Source organism: Simochromis diagramma, unplaced genomic scaffold (genome assembly GCF_900408965.1).
Source record: "Simochromis diagramma unplaced genomic scaffold, fSimDia1.1 OVJJ01000293.1, whole genome shotgun sequence".
In the NCBI taxonomy this organism is placed as follows: Eukaryota; Metazoa; Chordata; class Actinopteri; order Cichliformes; family Cichlidae; genus Simochromis; species Simochromis diagramma.
Genome location: NW_024386801.1, coordinates 2,545,796 through 2,570,050, shown reverse-complemented (window position 1 = coordinate 2,570,050; position 24,255 = coordinate 2,545,796). Strand labels below are relative to the sequence as shown.

Sequence of the window (24,255 nt, the reverse complement as noted above, 5' to 3'; positions counted from 1 at the left end):
TATATATATATATATATAAAAGCCCAGGCTGCCTGCATGATACTTTCTTATTGCAGTTCAATAAGTCGCAGTTATCGGCCTTTTGAAATTGTGGTGATTTCTCCAAATCTTTTAATCATAATGTGTCAGAAGTTGAGAGTGAGAAAGGTTACTATAGAACTACCAAACTATTTGATTATAGTATGCAGTATTTTCAGTATTATAATATTATCTTGAGAAGGGACTTCGAGTTGAACTTGAAATCATTGTAATGGTTTTTCTTGAAATGTATCAGAAAATCCTTATTTTGCACTTGAAACTTTACGCATTTCCTTTTTCCCTCACAAAATCTCTGCTTTCATGCTTGAAGTATATCCTTAGGCAGAAACGCTTAGCAAAGTACATCAGTGCAAGCCTTAGCAAGGACAACAGATGATCTGGTGTCAAGATACAGAACAAAATTGGATTGTTTGTTTTGTTGCAAAATAAACACATTGCAAAACTGAAAAAAGGAGTAACGTTACCACTTTGTTTATATATTTGCATCAACAACAAGCTGCATTTCACCCATTTCATATGTAAATCAATTAAACAGATTGTTTTGTTTCCTAGAAAGATTTGAATGAATCATCAATAAAAGACTTTTAGATCATTTATATTGAGGCCTAATAACATTTCAGCACTGCAGTTTCTCAAGTAATGGCCAAAAATCTAAATTGACAGATTGGATGTGAGTATAGGAAACTGATGTTCCAATAAGGTGCAATAATAATAATAATGAATGAGTTCATCAACACAGGTAATGAAAGGATTCTAATGTTTTTTCCCACAGAGTAAAAGTGCAGTGAGTGTTTCATATCCTGAGACATGTAACAGGGACAAGAGTCATCAGGAACAAAACAACAAAGATTTTCTTTCCTATTATAAAACCACTTACTTCACCCTCAAATAGCAGCTTTGGAGGCACAGAGTTACGACCACTTCATGCTCCATCAAAGATTTCAGTGTATCAGTAACAAAAAACACGACTTTTTTGCCAAAAATATGTCATTATTTTGTAAATTCGACTCACTTAAAGTGGCAACGTGTGACTGTGAGAAGTGCCATTCAGAGTTGTGTTGTAGCACACTCACAAATGAATAACCCGCATGGTGCACCCATCAGCAGGGAGTTCAAAAAAACCTAAACTGTATCCAAAAGAGAGAGGCTGGTAAAGAGCACTTGGATCAACAGCACTTTTGTGCCACTGTGTTTATCATTACAGCAGCAATATTATCATTATCATCGACTTTTCAGATCACTGTGTGGGCTGAATCATTGAGGTATGCAGAATGTCAGTAACTATGGAAATATTTTGCTGTAAATCAAAGGAAAGGCATGATACACGAAGACCCTGAGCCTCAGGTTGGTGTCTAATCATCTGATGGAGAAATGAATGGACCATCTCTTTGGTCCCTTCTTGTGATTTTCACATAAATGCCATTTTTAGGTCCAAGAGTGCTTGACGACTTCAACTCAAGAGGAACCTGAAGACAGAAGAAGTGCATCTTTACATATTTATGTAAACAGCAAATATGAAGGCAGCTAACAAATTATGAGAGAATTGTTTGAAAGTTACGGCACTTTCTAATGTCCAATCATCTCCTCTATGATCATTGTTACTGACTGTCCAAGTATTTACATTGCATACACATTTTAGTACAATAAATAAATGAATACCTTGGTCTCAGAGCAGGCCACAATGCTGAAGCTTTGGAACAGGCGCACTAAAGCCATTTTGATTTCAAGCTGGGCGAGCCTCATTCCCACACAGTTACGAGGGCCGGCCCCAAACGGCAGGTATACGAATGGGTGTCGACTGGCCTTGGCCTCTGGTGTAAACCTGGGGATAATCCACAGGTTAGGTGCTTTGGGGGAGAATTAAAGGCAGTGCCAATACAAAATCATCCTGTCAGTTATGCGTTTCATTTTAGAGATGATTTTAATTTGGGGAAAAAGCAAGACCAGGCAACTTTTTCAACGTGAAGCTCAAAACTCAAAGGACAGAGTCAAACTGAACAAGTAAGTTTCTGGCAACAGGCTTAAGGTTTTTTTGAAACTGTTTAAAACAGCAGCTGGCCTTTTAGAGGCATCAGTCTTATAGAAAGGTATATCTGTGTGTTATCGTATAGCATGAAGAGGCATTGTGTGTTTTCTTTAATGCTACTTAATCATCAGAAAATAAACTGGGACATGAAATTAAATCTTGTGGTTCACCACACGGATAATGAACGGTTGCCCGTGGTGACTAAAAAGGATCTTTCTAATATATCCAGAGGCCAACACAGAGGTTGTATACAAAAAGGGAATGTCTTTCAATGTCCACAGAAAAATTATGGAGATTCTCAGTTGTGGTGAGCACAGTGTGCTGTGATTGCAATGGCAGATAGTGATTATTTTACTGCATTAAAATGTATAATTGGTACACTGTACTTTGACTTTGATCAGAGACGTGGCACACAGCCATGTCATTTGAGCGCTGCACATGGTGTACTTTCACCAGACAGATGGATGAACAACACCTTAGGTTAATATTTGTCTTGTATTAATGTTATTACATCAACAATTGATTGACTTCAAAGTTAGTTACAAGTGTTGATATTTGTAAATTTGAATATGCTCCGTTTGTCATTTATTAGAAGTAGACTGAAGCACCTCTCTGGGATGAACTCCTCAGGCTCTGGCCAATGTTCCGGGTCATAATGGAGGAAGCCTGCAGGGATCTCCACTGTTATCCCTTTAGGAAGGAACTGGCCATTCACTACACAGTCATGGTCAACTTCTCGTGCAAACCTTAATGGGACAAAATACGGAATTAACGTAATACAATTAAACTATACTAAAAAGAAAATCGTTATAATAGCTTTTATTTTTAAAGTCAAAAAAATCTTTCACAGGACTCTGCAGTCCAGTGAAAAACTACATACTTCATGAGTTAAGAGGGTAATTAGCAGCTAGGTGCAGTTAATCAAATGCATTTTATTGATTGATCAATAATTTGACCTCTATAAAAGATATAAAACGGTTCGTGTTAACTCAGTGCCAAGGAGGAAAAGTATCAGTTTAGAGAAGCAATTGTTCCTGTTCATCAATACAGGCGTGGTCAGAAATCAACTTCGGGTCTGTTGTTCTATAGTGAGCGAGATTATTCACAACTGGAATAATTCAAGACAGTTGTTAATCTTACCCAAGCAATGAGAAAGACTGAAGCAACATTGAGAGACGAGTGGGCAAATTTCTCCACACTGCTGTGAGACTGATAAAGTTATACTGGAAACCATTACTTCAAGTTATTCCTTATACATCTGGTTCTACGAGCTACTGAATCATGGGGTCGATTTCCTTTATCACAGGACAGCAAAGAGCCTGAAAACTTTCTTTTACATAAAGTAATGGAGATGATAAGCAACAATATTCAGACAGATAGTGACGTTTAAATAATGCTCAGCTAGTAATAAGGGGCCCAAAGTGTGCCTGGAAAATATCCCCCACACCATTACATCACCAACAGCCTGAACTGTTGATACAAGGCAGGATGACTGCATGCTTTAATGCTGTGCAAGAAATACAACACCATCCAAATGTCCAACTGGTGAGAGCAGGCAATATTTTTCTAATCTTCTGTCATTTTGGTGAGCCCAACTGTAGTGAGCGGTTATTTGAATTACTCTTTCCTTCTATCAGCTCAAAGCAGCCTGGATATTCTCCTCAGACTTCTGGCATCAACATTTTTACCCAGAGAACTGCTGCTAACTGGATATCGTTTCTTTATAGGATCATTAAACCCCAGGAATGGTGCACAAAGATCCCAGTAGATCAGCAGTGGTTCGTTTATTTAGAGCACCCTGCCAAAATTACTTCACGTTTCAGTGTGTACGTGTGCAACAGTGTAAAAGAAAGACAGCTAAAGTTTTAAGTGGATTGCAACTTGTTACATTACTTTTAGGCTACATGTAACAACAGTTAACAAACATTTAATTCCTGTAACAGCTGAAGCTGCAAGAGTCCAAATAATAGATTGAAATATCTGCATCGTTTCTTTTTTTAACATCTGCATCACCACCTTAAATCTGGCGGTCAGCGTTTGGTGGGCCATGGCACCATTCTCCCTTCCCCAATGGGCCCAACCTACTCTTGCAAAGCAGTCCAAGAGAAGCAGTGACATGTACATTTTATCTCCTCGTTGTATGGTATACATGTATGATTAAATATGGCCTATCCTCCAAAGTGCTATAAATAAATACCACCCTGTTTCCACTTAACATCCTTCTTTACCTGAATCCAGGAGGGTAGAGGCGTAATGCTTCACATACAACCATGTCCAAATACTTCAGCTCCTGCACATTTGTGTAATCAGGTGATTCCTTCAACAACAGTAGCATGAATATAATCGATAACTGTCCATAATAACATGCAGCATGCAAAGAAAACCAAAACAAAGCACCACAACGTAAAACACTCACATGTCTAGTGTAGAAGTCATCCACCTCTTTCTGTACTCTGAGTTGACATTCAGGGTGGAGGGCCAAGAGGTAGCAGGTGAACGCCAGAGTGTTGCTACTGGTTTCATAGCCTGCCAGGAGGAAGACGAAAGCCTGACCAACAATCTCATCCTCAGTCATCATCTTTTTCTGTGGACGCCTGACAGACGGCTCCTGTGAATGAGGAAGGTCATTTTCCTGAACCGAGCCCGAAGGCTGGGTCTCCTGGTTCCTGTGTTCGATCTCCTCGGGGTCATTTGATGTGTCAAAGTGGTCCAACGACACAATCTCTTTGGTGGTTCGAGCATCTAACATCAGCTGAAGGAAGTCTCTACGCCTCTACATGTAAAAAGAAAAAAGAAACAAAAGAAAACGGTAAATATTTATTTCAAACAAATGATGAAGGGAGACGGCTCGTTTTAGACACAGAGTGACTGTGTTAACTGAGATTCACCTCCTCAGGAGGCTGCTCCTCTCGCTGTTTGATGATCTTCTGAATGCTGTTAATGAAGAAATTATTCATCTTATCTCGTCTTTCATTGGGGAGAAGTTTTGCCATGGGAGCGGCAAGGAAAGGAAAAGCCACTGAAGACAGTAAGACACAAATTCACAGATGTAATTATGAATTATGAAATGCCATAAAAAAAACTTTGCATTAAGAATTCCCGATAACACTGTGGTAACGTTGAAATCTAAACAACATTTCTAAACAATGCATTAATTAATATATCTTATTGTCTTCCTCTATAAATCTTCTACTTAGAAATGATTAAAATTATTTACAATTCCAAAAACTTCTTTTTAGGATTGGTCTAAAACGATGTACAATTTTTCACATTCCTAAATATATTTATCTTCCTCTTTTAATGTCCTAAATAAATATCTTAAATTCAAGTAATAATGAAGTAATATTGATGACTAACTGAAAAATAACAAAATGGGCCTGAAGAAGGAAAAATTGAAGAACATCTGAGCGTGGTGGACAAACGGGTCGTCTGGGTTGTTCTGCGAGTCCACCTGAGTTGCAAATGCCACACTGGCAATAACATCCATGGTAAAGTAGCCAAAGCACCTGCAGGAAAACATATACTAAAAATTAATTAAAGAGAAGATTGAAAATTTAAAATAAAAATGATTCTTTCAGTATTTGTTGTTTTATTGTTTTTGTACTTACTTGTGGATGTCAAAGGCCTGTGCTGACTCAGCGTGGCCGTTTAAATTCTTCATCAGGGCATCGATGGCTATGTTGATGAAAGGAACCATCTATACTCAAAAAGATTCATCATGAGAGACTCAAACCAGTCCTGCCAAAACCCTTTAGTGAGTCATTACATCACAAAATAGAAAATTCAAATACTTTGCAATGCATTTTCTAACAAGTAATAGAAATGTTAATGTCTCACTTCTTTCAGTTTGGCAGAGCTGAAGGATGGGGTCAAGATGCTCCGTACTCGCTTCCATTGTTCATTCCTCAGCATGAGTAGACAGTCAGTCATGGGCTTGGTGGCAAAGCGAAAAGCCTGCAAAAATGAGACAAGAGCACAAACGCAAAAATCCATTACAGCCCATGAAGTAAGTTTGTGTGGGAATAATTGCTGATCACACATCGTGCATCTAAACGCTCCGTCTAATGTCCTCACCATTCTATTAGGGAAGCTACTGAAGTCCTTGACCATCAACTGTCTGAGCATATCAGGATCCGCTATTATCACGACTGGTCTGCGCCCCAAATAATACCTGAAATATGCCGATGTATAGAATATGAGTGAGATACCAGCCAAAACAAACAAAAACCTTTGATGCTAAGTAAAGTATTCGCGTCATTTCAGAATGCAGAAAAATGAAAATGTTCAGATCATCATTGTATCTACTTTTTCAACCTTGGCGTACTATTGCGATGTAATATAAACGTTCCTGTGCAAATGGTGTGTGCACAGAAATAAAAGATAAACAGCTATTAATCTAAATCCAAGGTAATGAGTCCATTTTTGTGCATTCTTTATCAGCAGGTGTCTCTGTTTCTGTGGGAGGAAAACTCCTAGAATTACATAGAAAGCAAATGCAGTAGCACCAGCTATTATTAGTTTCTGTGTCAATGCTGTTACAAAATAATAATCCAGGTGTACTGATCTCTTTGCAAATGTTCAGTTTGCTATTTTTCCACAATAGTAATTTCAGTAGATGCTGATTTTTTTTGTTTTTTTTACTTACCCACAAACTCTACCATGTGTTTTTATTACATAACTCATAGGTTTGAAAAAACCCTGAAAAGAAAGTGGAAAACAAAAACATCAGACTTAAAATATCCACATTATTTACTGTTTGTATAACTGAAATCACAGAAAAGGTTAACAGCACATCGGCTTATCACAGCCATGACCTTATAAGTGATCAATTTATAAAACATAATGGTCAACTGACAACCCTATAAAAACTGAAAATAAAAAGTTTAAACAGGAGCTTAATCCCAGTTTAATGGAACAAATGTTGCATATTATTCAGCTGTATTTTTACTTCACTGCATCAGAATATTTTTAAAAATGACAATAGATGTAGATTGCAACCTTTAAACCAGCAGTCCCCAACTTTTTTTGCGCCACGGACCGGTTTATGCCCGACAATATTTTCACGGACCGGCCTTTAAGGTGTCGCAGATAAATACAACTAAATAAAACCAGTAGGGGTGCAACGATACACAAAATTCACGGTTCGGTTCGGTTCGATACTTTGGTGTCACGATTCGATATTTTTTCGATACAAAAAAAATGTTCATGCCTTTTTAATTTGTCATTTATTAAAATTATAAATATATATTTTAACTCAAAAGTACAGTTTTTAAATTTAATGTTGCTGAAACAAAAGTAATTAAAAAAATAAATATATCTCAGGGCTCTCAAAATTTCAAAATCCCTGGTAGCCCTTCGGGCAGGGACTCTTCAGTTTTTGGTAGCCCAAAATAAATGTAAGTAGCCCGAATAAAAAAGAGCAATTTTTGATTGATGTTTTGTTCTGTTTCCTTTACAATATTATACATTAAAGTATAATATTGTAAAGGAAACAAAACATTTATCAAAAAACTTGTTGAAAAACAAATTACAACATTGTATAAAAATTACAATCATCAACTCAAATACTTGGTTCTAATTGAACAGAAATTTCTATGAACTTGTAAGAACTGTGTAGGACATGAATCAGTCTGTGTCAGATCCTGAATTTGAAATTTCCACTGAAGTCACGGGTAACAGACAAGTGGAACCAAGATCGAGGCCATTTGCTTTTTGAAGTTTGCAAAGACTGCTAAATTTTGCCAGTGGTAGTTCACTCTTTGCAACATAGTACGCTGTTCTAACCAGATTTTTCAGGTTTATTTTTAGTATGTTCTTTGCAATTGGTGTTTGTTCTGGGAAAGATATTGCAGACTGAGCAATAATGCATTTCTTGCATTTCTCATGGGTTCTAATGGGGGCCTTTCTTAAAATGACTGGTCCCAGTAACAAAGGCGCTTGTCGACTCAGAAATCGAGAGAAAACCAACAACACACCCGGCAGAACATTATGTTATTTACACGGGTGCACATAAGTGGTCCGCATGTGCGCATTCGCTGTCAACATAAAAGACGCGCACCAGATAAGAAGTTGCAACGGGCGTTTGCGTCCATATAAAAAGCACTGTTTTTGTCCGCTAGAGTGGGATTTTCACGGCACATTCCGCACCACATCTCTGTGCGTTCATCATTTGTTTGAAGCCAGCTCACCTCCTGCAACCACTTTTCCGAGAATACGCGCTTCTTTTGTGGTTCGGACTCCTTCTGACATTTGTTTGGAGGTGGAGGAACACCAAAGTAATTGCTTAAAGGAGCTTCTTCGACATCTTTAAGAGTTTTCCTCCTCCAGAAAATCTTATGTATGCAAACACGCGTTGCAACTTCATATCTTGTGTGTGTTTTTTTTTTTTGACAGCGAATGTGGTAAGCTTTTCTTTGGCTGTCACTTCTTCACCCTGACCTGTCTTATTTGGCTCAGCAGAACTAAAATATATATCCTGCTGCTTTTACACACACACAACACACACACACACATAACGGTCAGCGATTCTCTGCGCGATCAACCTCTCACATGTTTAAGCTTGCTGCGGGAGATTTCACTTGTCATGTTTGCATAGTAAGCTAACGATTGATAAGACGATGTCAGAGGAATTGGTGCGCAAATTATCATCACTCACCAATCAGTGCTGTCGCTCTCTATACACAGTTCGCGCGATTGCAAAGTGAAAGCAAAAAACAAGCGCAAATTCAAACGCGATTTCAATATGTCACATATTGACAGTGGCTCACCGATGCCAATGACATAATTACCCAGCTACATTTCCGAAAGAATGCAAAAGCATTGACATATATTTTTCCTTCCTACAATAGCCCGACGGGCAGGGCAGAGATAGATTTTGGTAGCCCGACTGGAAAAATCGCTAGCCCCGGGACGTCGGGCTAGCGATATTTTTTTTTAATTTTTTTTTTTTATTAGTAATATAAACATACAAACAAAATGCACCATACATTACAGATTCAGAAAATAGACATTTCTTACATATTAGCAACTTCCATATATAGTGAAAATAAAATATAAAGATGGGGTCACATAATTTAACAAATTATTAACTCACTAAATCAAAATTTTCCATAAAGGAAACAAAAAAAACAGCCTTTTTCTTTTTAACTAAAGTCAAAGATTTAACCAACAGGTTTAAGTCGTTTTTCCAGTGAGCTAGTGTTGGTCTAGTCTTAAAAAAGCGACATTTATGTATAAAATACTTGCATAAGATTAATAACACATTAACACCATAATTAGCTTTCTTTTCTTTCAAAAACACTCCAAACATTATCATATTTAAGGTAAATGGGGTAATTTGAATCCCACTGGAATAAAGCCAGGTATGATATTTGTATAAAATTGCACAAAAAGAATAGATGGTCCAAATCCTCCTCTTCTGTTTCACAAAATACACAATTACCCGTTTCTATTTTGAATCTATCATTAAGGAGTCTATTTGTCGGGTAAATTTTATTCAAGATTTTAAATTGGACTTCCTTCCCTTTAGGAGGGATAGGGAAGGTGATATAATCAGTTCTTATTTTTTCAATTTCTTCCCTTTGGAAATCTTTTAATATGTAATTACGTCTAAGTAAATTTGGAGAATAAAGACTCCTTAATGAAGATCTAAGAAACTTATTGTTGCATTTAACATCACAAAATCGAATATCATTTATATATAATTGCCTTAACTTGGGGGAGATGTCAGAATATATTATATCATTTACAACTATGTTTTTAAGTGACAATGGAATGGATTTTATAACCCGATTAAATTTACTTTTAGAACATTGGATATTAAACTTTTGGCAAAAATCTTGATGTCCTAGAACATGTCCTTCCTCATCTACAAAATGGGCAATTGCCCAAACACCTTTTGATAACCAATCTTGAATAAAAATAGATTTTCTGTTCATCAGTATATATCTATTGTTCCAAATTGGGCTATTATGTGGAGTGAAATTATGTTTAAATAACATTTTCCAATAAAGAAGGACCTGTTTATGGAATTCAGAGAGTTTAGCAGGTAGCTTAGTAATTTCAAAGTCACACTTTAGGAGAAAGTCGATACCCCCCAGTGTGTTAAAGACCTTACTTGGTATAAAAAACCAAATGGAGTGTGGATTATTTAGGAAGGATTTTAACCATTTAAGTTTCAAAACACCATTCATTATATCAAAATCAATTGCGTTTCCACCGCCTTCAATGTATGGTTTAACCAAATCATCTTTAGATATATAATGGCACTTATTCCTCCAAATAAAATTAAAATTCAAGCTATTAATTGTTTTAATAACTTTATTCTATATTGATAAAGAGTAAGCTGGATATATAAATCTAGATAAACTATCCATTTTGGTTAATAATATTCTTCCAAAAATTGTGATGTCTCTCTGTAACCACTTATTTAAGATTGTCTTACATTTGTCAACATTATCTAAAATATTTACTTTTTCTAAGACTTTGTGATCTTTTGAAATTGTGATGCCCAAATATTTTACCTCCTTCTTCACCTTTATATCGTACAGTAATTGTGAATTACACTCCTTTAATGCCAATAATTCACATTTATTTAAATTTAACTTTAAGCCTGAAGCTTTTGAGAATGTAGTGATTATTTGTTTTACCAGGGGAATCTGATGTTCATTTTTTAAGAAAAGAGTAGTGTCATCCGCAAGTTGACTAATTATTAAAAAATTATCCATAATCTCAATTCCGGCAACGCTGCTGTTTTTAATTAGAATTGCGAGCATCTCCACAACCATTATGAACAACAACGGAGAGCTTCCACACCCTTGCCTAATTCCTCTTTTGATGCTAAATCTTTTACCAGTGCCATAGCCTAATGACACAGAGCTATTTATATCATTATACAGTATATCTATTATCTTCCTAAATTTATCCCCAAATCCAAATCGAGTTAGTGTTTCTAAAATAAAAGGATGTTCTACTGAATCGAAAGCTTTATAAAAGTCCAAGAAAAGAATAAAACTGTCATCACTAATTAGATCATTGTAGTCCAGTAAGTCTAAAACCAATCTGATATTATTATGAATGTTCCTGTCTTTCAAAAACCCTGATTGTGTCTCACTAATTATACTTGAAACCCCTTGTTTGAGCCTTGTTGCAACTGAGCTAGAGAAAATTTTATAATCTGTATTTAATAAAGTTATGGGCCTTAAGTTATCCAATTGTCGTTTATCTTTGTTTGGTTTAGGAATTAATGTAATTAATCCTTGTTTCATACTAGACATCAATTCTCCCTTTTCAATACTGGCCAGTATAGCTTTGAATAAAATTTCCCGTAAGTCTTCCCAAAAAAATCGGAAGAAATTAACTGTAAGCCCATCTGGACCAGGGGATTTATTAAGTGCCATTTTCTTAACAGATGCATCTAACTCTTCAATTCTGAAGTCAGATTCACATAATTCCTTAAATGATTCATCAATTTTAGGGATCAGATTATCTATTTGATCAAAAAAGACATCACAATCTGCTTGGGAGAACTGTGAGGAGTATAAATTGGAATAGAATGTATAAGTTTCATTCTCCAAAATTTTAGGGTCGTCACATTCAATGCCATCAATTAACAGAGAAGATATAAAATTTCTTTTCTGTCTGCTCTTTTCTAAATTAAAAAAATATGAAGAATTTCTTTCCCCCTCCTCAATCCACTTGGCCCGTGAACGCACAAAAGCTCCTTCTGCTTTATTTAGGTAGAGCTGATCTAATTTAGTTTGCAACTCCATAAGTTTACTCCTTTCTTGGGTATTTAGATCATCTTTACTACAGCAATAAGTAATTTCTTGGAATAATTTACATTCATATTCTCTTTGCTTTTGACTTGTGTTTTTACGGAATTGAATACTAAATTCTCTAATTTTGAATTTAATGAATTCCCATTTATTGATATATCCTACAATTAGATGATCAGCCATAATATCTTTTATAATTTTTTTGACTATGTTGCAGTAGTCTTCATTTTGTAAAAGTTTGGCATTGAACTTCCAATAAGTTCTTTTATTTGATTGTCTAATTTCCGATTATAAGCACAGTTCAATAAAGCAATGATCAGATAGAGGTGCATTTGACATTACAACTTTTACAGTGTGGCTAAGAATGATGTCACTTCCTAGCCAATAGTCTATTCTAGATCTAGATAAGCTCCATTTGGTTTAAACCAGGAAAAGCTCTTAATTTCTGGATTTCTTACTCTCCAAATATCTGTCAAGTTGTTATTTATCAAAAATTCTATAATTAGGTTATTTTTTTGTGGTCTACCTGTCCTTGAGGGCCATCTATCAGTCCATTCATCAGGAGTCATATTCCAATCACCACCCATTAAAATGTATTCTGTAGGGTATCGATCTTTAAGTTCAAAAATATTTGAAGTTATATCTTCTAACATAATTTTATTCTGACTTTCATTGTTATATCCATAAACGTTGACTAAAATGAAAAACAAACTTTCAACTCTCATTACAGCAATCAACCAATGACCATTTAAGTCAGTCCGTTGTATTACAAGATCCCCAGGAAAGTTATTGAATAAAATTGCTACACCCCCCGACCTCGTTGAGCCATGGCTAAACAGGATTTTGCTACCCCATTGGTTTGACCAAAAAGATACATCACTATCAGATGAATGAGTCTCTTGTAAAAAAATTCAGTTTGATTTTTTACCTTTGCAGTACAAAAATAAGGCTTTTCTTTTAACAGATTCTCTTAAACCCCTAACATTTAAAGAACCAAAACAAATGTTAACATTCAACATGAACTATAGACCGGGCTAGCGATATTGCAAGCCCTGTATCTGATTGAGGAATCACTGTCACTACTGTCACTACCCGATCCGTACCGGAAACCCGATCGGTACCCCGCATGCGCGAAAGGTTTCTACTTCCGGTCGTAGCGTTTTACGATAGTTATGGGTCAGAGTATCTGTTAAGAATAACAAGTATATCTTAAAATGTTTGCAATAATGAAGCATTTCAGTACAATGTAGACAAAAACGAAAAATAAAAAGAAAGTTACGGATCAGGACTCTCCGATCCTTACTGCGCATGTGTAAAGTCTGACCGTACAAATCGGGTCTACCCGATCCGTACCGCACATGTGCAGATGTTTTCTTCTTCTTCTGTTCGTTTAATGGCAGTTTACTCCCCAGTGTACGAGGATACCGCCACCTGCTGACGGAGCGAATAAACCCTATTATAAACTGAATTAGCGTCATTACAAACGTGTGTTAAATCTGATTTAGCGATAGTCGAGTGTGTTTATGCTTGTCTGTGAGGAGAGGATTGTTGGAATAGTGATGATGATGTGCGCTATCACTGTCAATTGTCAGTAAACACTTCATCTGGCTGATGAATCTACACGTGAGATATTACAAAGTCTGCATTATTAACTCTGTAATTAGGCGCCATTCTTCTTATTTTACGGCGCTGTTGCTCAATCGGGGGACGCTCTCTGTTGAGGAGAAAAGCATGAATTTCTTTGTATACGGATTATCCATTGTTTAAATGTCCCGGGCAGTTGAAAAGAAGGCAGAGCTGTTGAGAAATGCTAGGAGCTAACTGGGCGCTAACCGCATCATTCAAATATATTGAATGTCACAATATTGGCAAAGAGAGGAAGTGACGTAAGATTTGCGCATGCGGGGAACCGATCGGGTTTCCGGTACGGATCGGGTAGTGACAATCACTCATCTTTGGAAAAGAGAGTTTATTACAGAGAAATGGCTCTTTCCAAAATAAAAGCTATACTATACGCTTCTTCTGGGCTATATTCTCAGCAGCATATTGTAGCGGGTCAGGGCTGTTCGGGGTTCTGTTTGTACAGTTATGTTTTGTTTATGTTGCCATAGTGACGGGTGACGCCCTCTCGCTGCGACGGTGTGTCCTTCCGGGGTCAGAGGGCGCCCTGTGTGCTGTTCTTGTTGTTGTTGCTGCGCGGTTGCCGCGCTGAGCAGTTAGCTAGCGGGCTAGCGATTTTGCGAGCCCTGTGTTACAGGCATGGCCCTTTAAGGATGAAGCCTGATGGGAAATGTATTCGGGATGTGTGTAGGGGGACTGCCTGGTGTGTGTGTGTGTGTGTGAAGAGAGAGAGCGGAGAAGGGGAAAAAGTAACGGTTAGCTACAGAAGAGACGAAAAGAAAATAAATAAAAGGAATATAATAACTCCCTCGACAGCCAGAGTTGTGTCGGCGATGCTCGCTGTGAGTAAACTGTTTCAGCCCACTGTACGCGGTGTTCGTGCCTTAGAGAAGAAATAAAGTTCGGTGAAGCAGTTTCCTACGCCTCCTTCGATCTTTTTGCTAGCGGAGTTGACCTGTATAGTAAGCTGTTGCCGGCTACGAGTCAGTTACGGAACCTTCAAGTAACTGCCAGAGGTTTCCTTACTACGGTTCGGGGCCGCGGATCTGGCGCGGTAACACCTGTATCTGATTGAGGAATCACTCATCTTTGGAAAAGAGAGTTTATTACAGAGAAATGGCTCTTTCCAAAATAAAAGCTATACTATACGCTTCTTCTAGGTTATATTCTCAGCAGCATATTGTAGCGGGTCAGGGCTGTTCGGGGTTTGTTTATGTTGCCATAGTGACGGGTGACGCCCTCTCGCTGCGACGGTGTGTGTTGTTGTTGTTGCTGTGCGGTTGCCGCGCTGAGCAGTTAGCTAGCGGCAGTGTTCTTCTGCAGATGTCAATAAACGGCTGTGCTCCCTGGCTAGCTCACGGGAAGCAAGACCAAACGACACCTCCTTCTCCTCCTTGTCTGAGCTCGCCACATTGGTGTCAGAAGTGGGATGATGGTGGCACCCCATGTTCTGACCCGAGTGACTTTTCCCCCGCCGGTCGTGACCGGCCGGTGCGCCAAAAGAAGGCACCTGGACATTTGCAGGACTTTGTGTGGGGCAATGGGGTCGTCGGGGACGACTGACCCCTTAGGTGGGGGGCTATGTAGCGGGTCAGGGCTGTTCGGGGTTCTGTTTGTACAGTTATGTTTTGTTTATGTTGCCATAGTGACGGGTGACGCCCTCTCGCTGCGACGGTGTGTCCTTCCGGGGTCAGAGGGCGCTCTGTGTGTTGTTGTTGCTGTGCGGTTGCCGCGCTGAGCAGTTAGCTAGCGGTATATACTGGAACTTCAACATTATGCACTCCACACTGTATATAAATGCCACTTGTTTTGCACATATTCAACTCTGTATATTTTATATATTTTATTATTATTATTATTATTATTATTATTGTTATTATTATTATTATTTTTTTTACTATTTAATTTGTAAAAATGTGTATACACACACACACACACACACGTAGGAAAATATTTAGTATACACATCCAGAAATGCATACACTATTATATATTGTACATATATTTATTAGTTTCAGGTCGGCCATTCTTGTATTTTGCTCGTTTGTGTTGTTGTGTTTGCACATCTCTGTTGCTTGTGGGGCTCGCACACAAGAATTTCACTCGCATGTGCTGTGCCAGTGTGCCTGCACATGTGATGTGACAATAAAAGTGATTTGATTTGATTTGATTTTATATGGAACGCCAGGACTGCCATAATGAATTAATTAAATACACCATTAAATAATTAATTAAATGTGGCAATAATTAATTAAAATTGGAATTAATTAATTAAATAAATAGTTATGACACATGTAATTAATTAATTATTGACACATTTAATTAATTATTTATGTATTTCACATTTTAATTAATTATTGACACATTTAATTAATTAATTATTGACACATTTAATTATTTATGTATTTCACATTTTAATTAATTATTGACACATTTAATTAATTATTGACACATTTAATTAATTATTTAATGATATATTTATTTATTTCATTTTGGCAGTCCTGGCGCCTGGCTCTCATCATGAAATAATTTTATCTGTCAGCCTCACCCATCAAACTCAGGGGGCGGCGTTAACGCTGATCGAGTCAAAACCATTGCTTTGGCCTGGTGGCCATTGTTTCTAGCACATAACAACCGGCATGTGGAAGCTAACAGAACTGAGCTTTGAAAAACCTTGTTTGTGTGTCACCAAATACCGTTTTAATATTTTTTTAGCCGAGAATGTAGTGGTTTAATCTTCATGTGTCTGGTCGGTTTGTCAAGATACAGCCTCTTTGCAAAAGTGCTTCGATGATTTCGGAGATGTCTGCCCAGTCTCACGGCAAAGCGTGGGATAGACCCGCTCGCCTCGCAAGCAATCCCACCGACAAAGCGCAGGCAGGTACACAGCTGTAGTAACCCCCGCTGACTTCTTTTATTGAGGTTATATTTATCGGTGTTTTATTTCCTGATGTTCTTATGTGTCCTACGTGTTTCAGTCGCCAATTCTGAATTATAACTAACATTAAAAACATGTTTAAGGAGGAGAGAGAGCAGATAAATCTGTTTAACATCTGATCTTTGGGTTTTTGTTGAGTAATCAGCGTGACCTGTGTATAAACACATAAAAGAGATAACGTTGGTGTTTCCGTCATGTAGTAACTGCTGGCTTTAACTGTACAAAGGTTGTTCGACACTATGAAACACATACAGACTTCATGATGTTCAGCTAATATTTTTATTGTGAATATTAATCATGAGGGTAAACGGCCCTGTACACCACGCAGCGAGGTCAGCATATCCACGATATCCTCAGCTCCATGAGTTAACACAGAGTTTCCCAGCTGACTATCTAACTGCCAACTATTCCAGAGACGTGAAAATATACAGCATAAAGAAAAGTGTAAGAGACTCAGCAGCAGATTAGAATAACAGTTATACATTTAATAAATCACCAAATGAATCCAAGAAACGAGCAAACCTGTTCGGACAGTTTGAGTTTGTATTCCCTCAGCTGCAGACTCGCTGCTGTTTAAATGTTTGAAAAGGAAGATTAGATATAAAAAATGTTAAACATAGACTCAGTCTGCCTTCACATTTGATATGAGGCCAGCACGTATAGTGGCCTCAGCAGGCTATTACTGAAATACACGTGCTATATCATAAACTATGATATAAATAGGGAGGTCCTATTAACATGTTTAGTTTTAAAGGACACCTTCCTGCCTTTAGTCTCATTCATGAGCAGTATTAGTTTTCTTCTAACATCCAGAAGTCTGCACGATGTGTTTCATAGTTTGTAACAAGCCTTTGACAGGTAAACATAACATGACCGAAAAAGCAAAAAAAAAAAACAGAGAGAGTGTTGACATAAGAAGAGAAAATGCTCTCAATTATGGAGACAGGCAAATGGTTCATTTATGTTTGATGTGTGTTTATTCCTCCCTAAATATCGTCGGTGAAGTTTGCCATGCACGTCAGATTTTCCTGCGCATTTTTATACCTCCGCCAACAAAGAGAGAAAAAAAAATCACATTCTAACGGACAGCTGGTGCTTAGAATACAGTTGAATAACTATTAAAAAACAGATGATATTTAGATGATAGTTCAGTCTAACACATGTGCCAGTGAACCATTAAACGTCTGTGAAACTATGCAGTTATGAAACGTAACTTTAACCTCAGCCAAACCGATTTGCTCAGTTGTAAATAAAACAGCGAAGTAAACGTGACCCGACAGACAGAACCTGAGTGAATGAAGTCCAGCGTTTAACCACTGAGAGCTAAAACTCAGCTGAGGTTTCAAAGCTGTGTGCCGGTGATTGGACATCAGCCGCTGATGAAGCTGCTTCGCCTATAAAGTGCTCTGTAAGGAAACAAGCTCCAGCAGCTCTGCGCTCGGGGGAAAACACTATATTTACTTATCTTGTGCAGAAAAATGCGCTGACATTGCTTTATATCGAGTACCGGCTGCCCGGTTAAACTGTGACTATCACCAGGTAACGTAGGCGTGTTTCTTGAATTAGCAGCAGGTGTTAAACAGCTGACAGATGAGGAGGAGGATGCATGCAGGTAAACTGAGGGTCTGTTGAGCTGATCGCTGGTTTCGTGAGAAAAATGTCAGCTCGTTCTTTATGTTACAGAAGCACAGAGACACAAGACCAGGCGGAAAGAGACGATCGTTCGGTGAAAATGAGAATCTGTGAATGCAACATGTGGAACACGGAGAGTGGAATATGTAAACAAACCGGTTAACGTAACCCCCTCGGTGCACTCTGCATGCTAATTGTTAGCAGAGCTAGTGAAATCTCTGAAAACATCTGAGCACTTTTGCAAACATGTTCTATGTTGACAACCTGACCAGACATACGTCGCGACATTCGCGGCTAAAACACTGTTAAAAGTGTAGCTGGTGACAGAAAAACGGGGTATTTTTAAAACTACACCACCACCATTGCTGCCTGTGATTTGATCTGCATTCTGGGATACCTGGCTGCCCCAAGTCTACACAAGCAATCGATTATCTAGGATCGACCTGTTTTGACTTACTTTGCACGGCAACCAATCAAATGTTAGAGAAGCTGCATGGGCAGCGTTAACCCCGCCCCCTGAGTTTGATGGGTGAGGCTGACAGATAAAATTATTTCATGATGAGAGCCAGGCGCCATGACTGCCAAAATGAAATAAATAAATATATCATTAAATAATTAATTAAATGTGTCAATGATTAATTAAATGTGTCAATAATTAATTAAAATGTGAAATACATAAATAATTAATTACATGTGTCAATAATTAATTAATTACATGTGTCATAACTATTTATTTAATTAATTAATTCCAATTTTAATTAATTATTGCCACATTTAATTAATTATTTAATGGTGTATTTAATCAATTCATTATGGCAGTCCTGGCGTTCCATAGCGGCAGTGTTCTTCTGCAGATGTCAATAAACGGCTGTGCTACCTGGCTAGCTCACGGGAAGCAAGACCAAACGATTCCTCCGTCTCCTCCTTGTCTGAGCTCGCCACAATATTAAACATATCAGGTCCCCATAAGGAGAATCCTGTGCTAACGGCTGTCTAAATGACTCGGGTAAAGTTTGTAGCATGCATGCTTGTTGTTTTTGTCTGCTTCCACTTGTCGTTGCACTAGGATGATGTCGGCGTAAATGTGCAGTCATATTCGTTGTGTTCCCACCAGTGCTGTCAGCGTTAATCTCGTTGAAATGACGTTAACGCCACAACACGGCAAATCTCCGTTAACGAGCTACCCCTGCGTGGGGCTAGACAGCCAACACGTTAACGAGCTAACTGCGCTAACACACTAGTTCCCACCCATGTAATTGAGCATTGCATGGCACATCCAACATACTGTTTTACTTTAGTCCATGACGCGCTTACCTTCAGGGTCATACGTCACATGAAAACCAAAATAATTCCAAACGCCAGATCTGAATGAGGGTGGGGGAGGTTCAATTTGCCATGTTGCAAGGAGAGCTTAACTTCTGTCTCGCTAGCTTGCCCTGCGCTCTTCCTTCTGACGATGCTGTCTGTGTTGAACACTCAGTGGATCTGCGCTCGACAGTGCAGCCTAGGCGGAGTAGTCGAACGCAGATTCACTTAGCGCTCAACACAGACATCATCGTCAGAAGGAAAGTTGATAAAATAAATTACAAATTTTGTATTGTTCGATACATATGCGTACCGAACCGAAAGCACTGTATCGAACGGTTCAATATCGATACGAGTATCGTTGCACCCCTAAAAACTAGTACCGGTACCGAAAAAAAGAAGATTTATTCATAACACACATGAAAAGACCCAGGGAAACCGAGTTAACGATAAAAACGATAACAAAATAACGCTGAAAACCAATAAAAACCCTGAAAACCACACATTTCACACCTGAGCCTCAACTCTCGCGGCCCGGTACCAAACGACTCACGGACCGGTCCCGGTCCGAGGCCCGGGGGTTGGGGACCGCTGCTTTAAACCATCCCAGTTTGACACAAAATGAAGCAGATGTTGAAGGTAACTCTGGTCTTCCTTTGTTACACTGTATCTTACCTGCTGAAACATGAATAAGTTGCCAAAGAAAGGCACTGGCTTTGGATGTTTGATGCCATATCGTGAGAGGACTGAGAAGGGACGGACTGAATACCTACAGGCAAAAGTGCAGAAATGTGATGATGTGTTGTGAATGAAAGGATTAAACATCAAGCTCATTAAAGAACACAGATACAACATTCAGTTAAATGCTATCCACACCATCCTTATAGTCCTTTGGTCTACATATTGTTAACTTAGGACCATGCATTTTTTTCTAATAATGCATTTCCTGTACACATCCTCAGTGATTCAAAGAGTTTAACAAAAGCATTGTATTACATTATTAAGGAATTACAGCTATTTGTATACATGCTCTTCCATTTTCCGAGACTCAAAAATAATTGGACAAACTAACATAATTAAATGTACAATATTGTTTTTAAGTCCAGAACTCATTGCCATCACTAGATGGATTTCTTCCCTTGAGATGTTCTGCTAGGGATTTACTGTAGCTGCCCTCGGTCGCTGCTTGTTTTGGAGTATTACTGCCTTTGGTTTTGTATTTAATAACTGAAAAACATGATCTACTGGGTTGAAATCAGATAACTAACTTGAATCGCCTTTGATCTGCCCTCTCCTGAAGTTTTTTTTATTCTCTTAGATAGTTTTACTTTATTTTTTTATCCTAATGATACCTTCTTTTTCCTTCACTGACATCTCATATTGAGAGTTCATGTGAACAGCGACCAAAATGTAAGTTCAATAATTAACTCCTTTTAAGTGCTTAGTTTGCCATGAAATAATGTGGGAACAGGCCTCCCCTGCCTATCAGTCAATTGTCCAATTACCTTTGAGTCTATGAAAATGTGGATATACATAATATGTAACATATAGTATATATTGCTGTATTTTCACAGCAGAACAATATGTCACAAATAAACATACTAAGGTTTTATTTCCAGTGTGGTGGAGTACAGAGAAAAACTGACATAAAATGTGTCATTATCCAAAAACTGTCCGACTGTCCATCATAAATAAACAAATACTCGACATTTGTTCACTCACCAGTAAAGGAGACCGAGGAAAATGAGGAAGAGGCTGAGTGTCACAGATATCCTGCTGACCTCAATGTTGAACATGTTTAAAAAGTCACCTGCAGCCTGCATGTTGGAAAATGTTGTTTTCTATCATCAGAATGAGATGAAAGTTCCTGCGCAGAAAAACAAGAAAAAGGGTTTAAGTTAACAAAAAGAACTAGATTGAATATAATGCACGTACAAAAACAGGAAGCCATAAAAATACTTGCAAAACAGGTCTTTAAAACAAAAGAATTATATACCCCCTTCATAAATCTTTTTGCCTACGGTGTATTTACCAACTGAAGTAAAGTTATAAGACATAAAAACAGACAGAAACGTCGGAAATCACCACAGCAGAGAAACCAGAAGTGTTATATAGCAAGGTAAAAGTCATTTTATATAAATACTTTAGATTAGTGATGTGACGTTCTGTATCGAGGCTTCAAAGCTTGTAATTGAGGGGGCGTTTCCGCGACGTGCGTATCGAGGCTTGCTTCATTTATGGGAGGAGCTGAAAATGATGACGTCCGAAGCCTCGCTGCCCGGCTGTACCACGTGACTGGTTCATGAAGCAGTTCGAACTTTGCCGCGAGATATGACAGCGATATAAACCCCTCAGACTTCATTCAAAATGTAGGTGTTTGATGGAGAGTTGTTAGTGAGAGTTTGGAGACAGTTTGGAGATTTATGAGAGTGAGGAGAGAAAGTCAGGAGAGAATGGAGCCAGCTAAGAAGAGGAGGATGTCCTCCCCTGTGTGGGAACATTTTGATTTTATTCCTCCCAACAAGGTATGTAAATTTCTACAGAAGATGTATTTTCATAATACTGATGGTGCAATAAAACTTATGTTAAGCTGTCTTGACTTTTGTACAAGGTGAAGTGTTTGCTATGTGCCAGGGAGCTGGGATATAACAACAACACCTCATCCATGCTTAGGCACTACAGAGCTTTGCATGAGAATAAGGGGAACAGCGATTGCGGAGCAAGACCAGGTGAGCCATCAAATGCCATGATAATATATCATGCAGTAATGTTATTAAATGATATAACAATATTATACAACTGTAATAAGTTACGTGTCTGATATTTATATCTGTGCTTTGTTTTTATTGTCTTTCCTCAGGAGAACAATCTCAAATAGATGAAGACCTGGTTAGCATGGTGATTGAGGACTCCCAGCCATTTAGCATTGTGGAGGACAAAGGATTCAAAAGATTTGTTAAATCATTAAATCCTAGCTATGTTCTCCCCACTAAAAAGGCCATAGAAGCAGTGAAAATTTAGTTTTTATAGAATAAAATGTGAACAGGCAGGACTGAGGCCTCAGTGTGTAGCTGTCCATACCTCAACGTTACAAAAGCACAACCACTGTCCACACCTCACCTCACAGTAAATGATCATTTCCATTTTAAGCATTTCCAAATAATCATTTTCCATACTGCCAGTATAAATATACACAGTATACTGCCATCACTACAATATACTTTTAAAGTTATTTTATTGGTTTTTAAATGTCTTAATGGTCTCGGGCCTTCTTATCTCTCAGATTTGCTTTTACCATATGAACCCTCGCGGACCCTGAGGTCCTCTGGCACTGGCCTTTTGATCGTCCCTAAACTCAGGACACATACTCACGGAGAGGCAGCTTTTCAGTGGTATGGCCCTCGTCTGTGGAACAGCCTGCCGGAGGAGCTCAGGGCCGCAGAGAACGTACATGTTTTTAAGAACAGGCTCAAGACCCACCTTTTTAATTTAGCTTTTACTTAACGTTTATCTATTTTATGCTTATTTATTCTATCCTGTTATTCTATTTATATTATTAATTTAGATTTTACCTAATATTTATTGATTTTATTCTTATTCATTTTTTACCTTCTTACTCTATTTATATTGTATCCCATTCTTATTTATTTTTTTATTCTGTATATACTCTTATTAGGTCATATCTCCAGTGTTTCCTCGGAGGGGGCTCTCTGCACCGGGGCTGTGATCGACCGTGGCTGCTGGGGCTCTGGGGGTCCTCTTAGCCTGGCTGGGGGGCTTCTTTGCCTCCCTCCTGCTGTGTGCCCAGCCTGGAGGCTGCGGTCTGTGACCGGCTCCCGGTGCAGATGGTTCCCCGTGATAGTGTTTCCTCACCTGGCTCATGTGTGCCCAGCCCAATTTTACTCTTTAAGTAAGTGTGTGTGTGTGTGTGTGTGTGTGGGGTGGGGGGGTATCCATGCTTTTAACCACGTAAAGCACTTTGTGCTACATCTTTGTATGAAAAGTGCTTTATAAATAAAGTTTGATTGATACATGTTTTACACACTCCTTTTGTTGTTGACATTTACACGCTGTGTGCAAAATGCCACACTCTTCAAATTCATGCCAACTAATATTTTTACGTCCAGTAGGTGTCCTACTGGAGCAAATGAAGCTTCAAGACGCTTTGCGCTGGGGTGAACCAATTGGATGAAAAGCTTCAGTGCTTCATGAAGCTTCATGCCCATCACTAGTTTAGCTGGATCTGTAGGGACCACTAACCACGGAACAAGTGAAAGCTAACCTACCCTTTTTCTCTCATTTACTAACGGTCCTTACCTGTGGCGCACAACTCATTTACTCATGTGATGCTAGGTTAGCTTGCTGATGAAATAAAGGTTTCCATCTAACTAATATCACTAACATGTTTCTATTACTTGTGGCTTTATAATATTAACACCGCAACATTCAGCATATGGGAAACACACACTCACCTCACCTTCTTCGTCCTTCGCCCAGGTTTTGTAAATATAATAGTCACGTCTTCCTCTTTTTGACAACAGCTCGTCACTGCACAGGAAGCTGTGTCGTCTACTGCCCCCATCTGCACCGGAGTGGAAAGGCTCTTCTTGCGTTTCCCAGAGAGACATTTGTGACATTGTTATATTAAACATGCCCAATTATTTCGTACGGAAGCACAAGATGATAATACCAAACATAACATTGTTACTTTTACAGAATATATTTAAAATATTCAATGATTTTTTTTTCTGGATGGTACTGGACAGAGTCTTTTCCTGTCGTTTCTGGGTATTTGGTACAGATAGATCTCCATATACAGAATGTGGGTTTAATTTCAGGTAACAGCAAATATAGCGTAATTCTCCTTTAGACTGGGACACAGAGGATTTTCATTTCTTGTGTGTTCTGGTGGTTTGTAAC

The 24,255-nt window shown here is 38.3% G+C and overlaps 1 protein-coding gene across 3 annotated transcripts; it reads right to left on the bottom strand.

Moving 5' to 3' along the window:
• Positions 1-318: 318 nt before the first annotated feature.
• LOC120729481 (thromboxane-A synthase-like) lies at positions 319-24,032 on the bottom strand. 3 transcript variants are annotated; one of them, XM_040025087.1, is made up of 14 exons: positions 23,808-24,032; positions 21,058-21,202; positions 20,011-20,104; positions 6,711-6,763; positions 6,140-6,236; positions 5,903-6,019; positions 5,674-5,762; positions 5,423-5,571; positions 4,954-5,084; positions 4,482-4,838; positions 4,294-4,382; positions 2,674-2,811; positions 1,699-1,861; positions 319-1,505 (listed from the first exon to the last, which is right to left on the bottom strand). In XM_040025087.1, exons 2-14 carry the CDS (start codon positions 21,156-21,158, stop codon positions 1,392-1,394), a joined length of 1,692 nt encoding a protein of 563 aa, XP_039881021.1. In that variant the 5' UTR covers positions 21,159-21,202; positions 23,808-24,032; the 3' UTR covers positions 319-1,391. The 3 variants fall into 3 exon arrangements, with proteins under 3 accessions (XP_039881021.1, XP_039881022.1, XP_039881024.1); XM_040025088.1 differs by having other exon boundaries at positions 23,813-24,032; XM_040025090.1 differs by lacking the exons at positions 6,711-6,763; positions 23,808-24,032 and having other exon boundaries at positions 21,058-21,171.
• Between the last annotated feature and the right edge of the window lie 223 nt (positions 24,033-24,255).

Coding starts and splice junctions, on each gene's coding strand:
- LOC120729481 (XM_040025087.1), bottom strand. CDS start 21,158: ATGCAGGCTGCAGGTGACTTTTTAAACATGTTCAACATTGAGGTCAGC. Junction 5,763..5,902: donor GCTCTGCCAAACTGAAAGAA/GTGAGACATTAA, acceptor TTTTGAGTATAG/ATGGTTCCTTTCATCAACAT. Junction 5,572..5,673: donor CAGGCCTTTGACATCCACAA/GTAAGTACAAAA, acceptor GTTTTCCTGCAG/GTGCTTTGGCTACTTTACCA.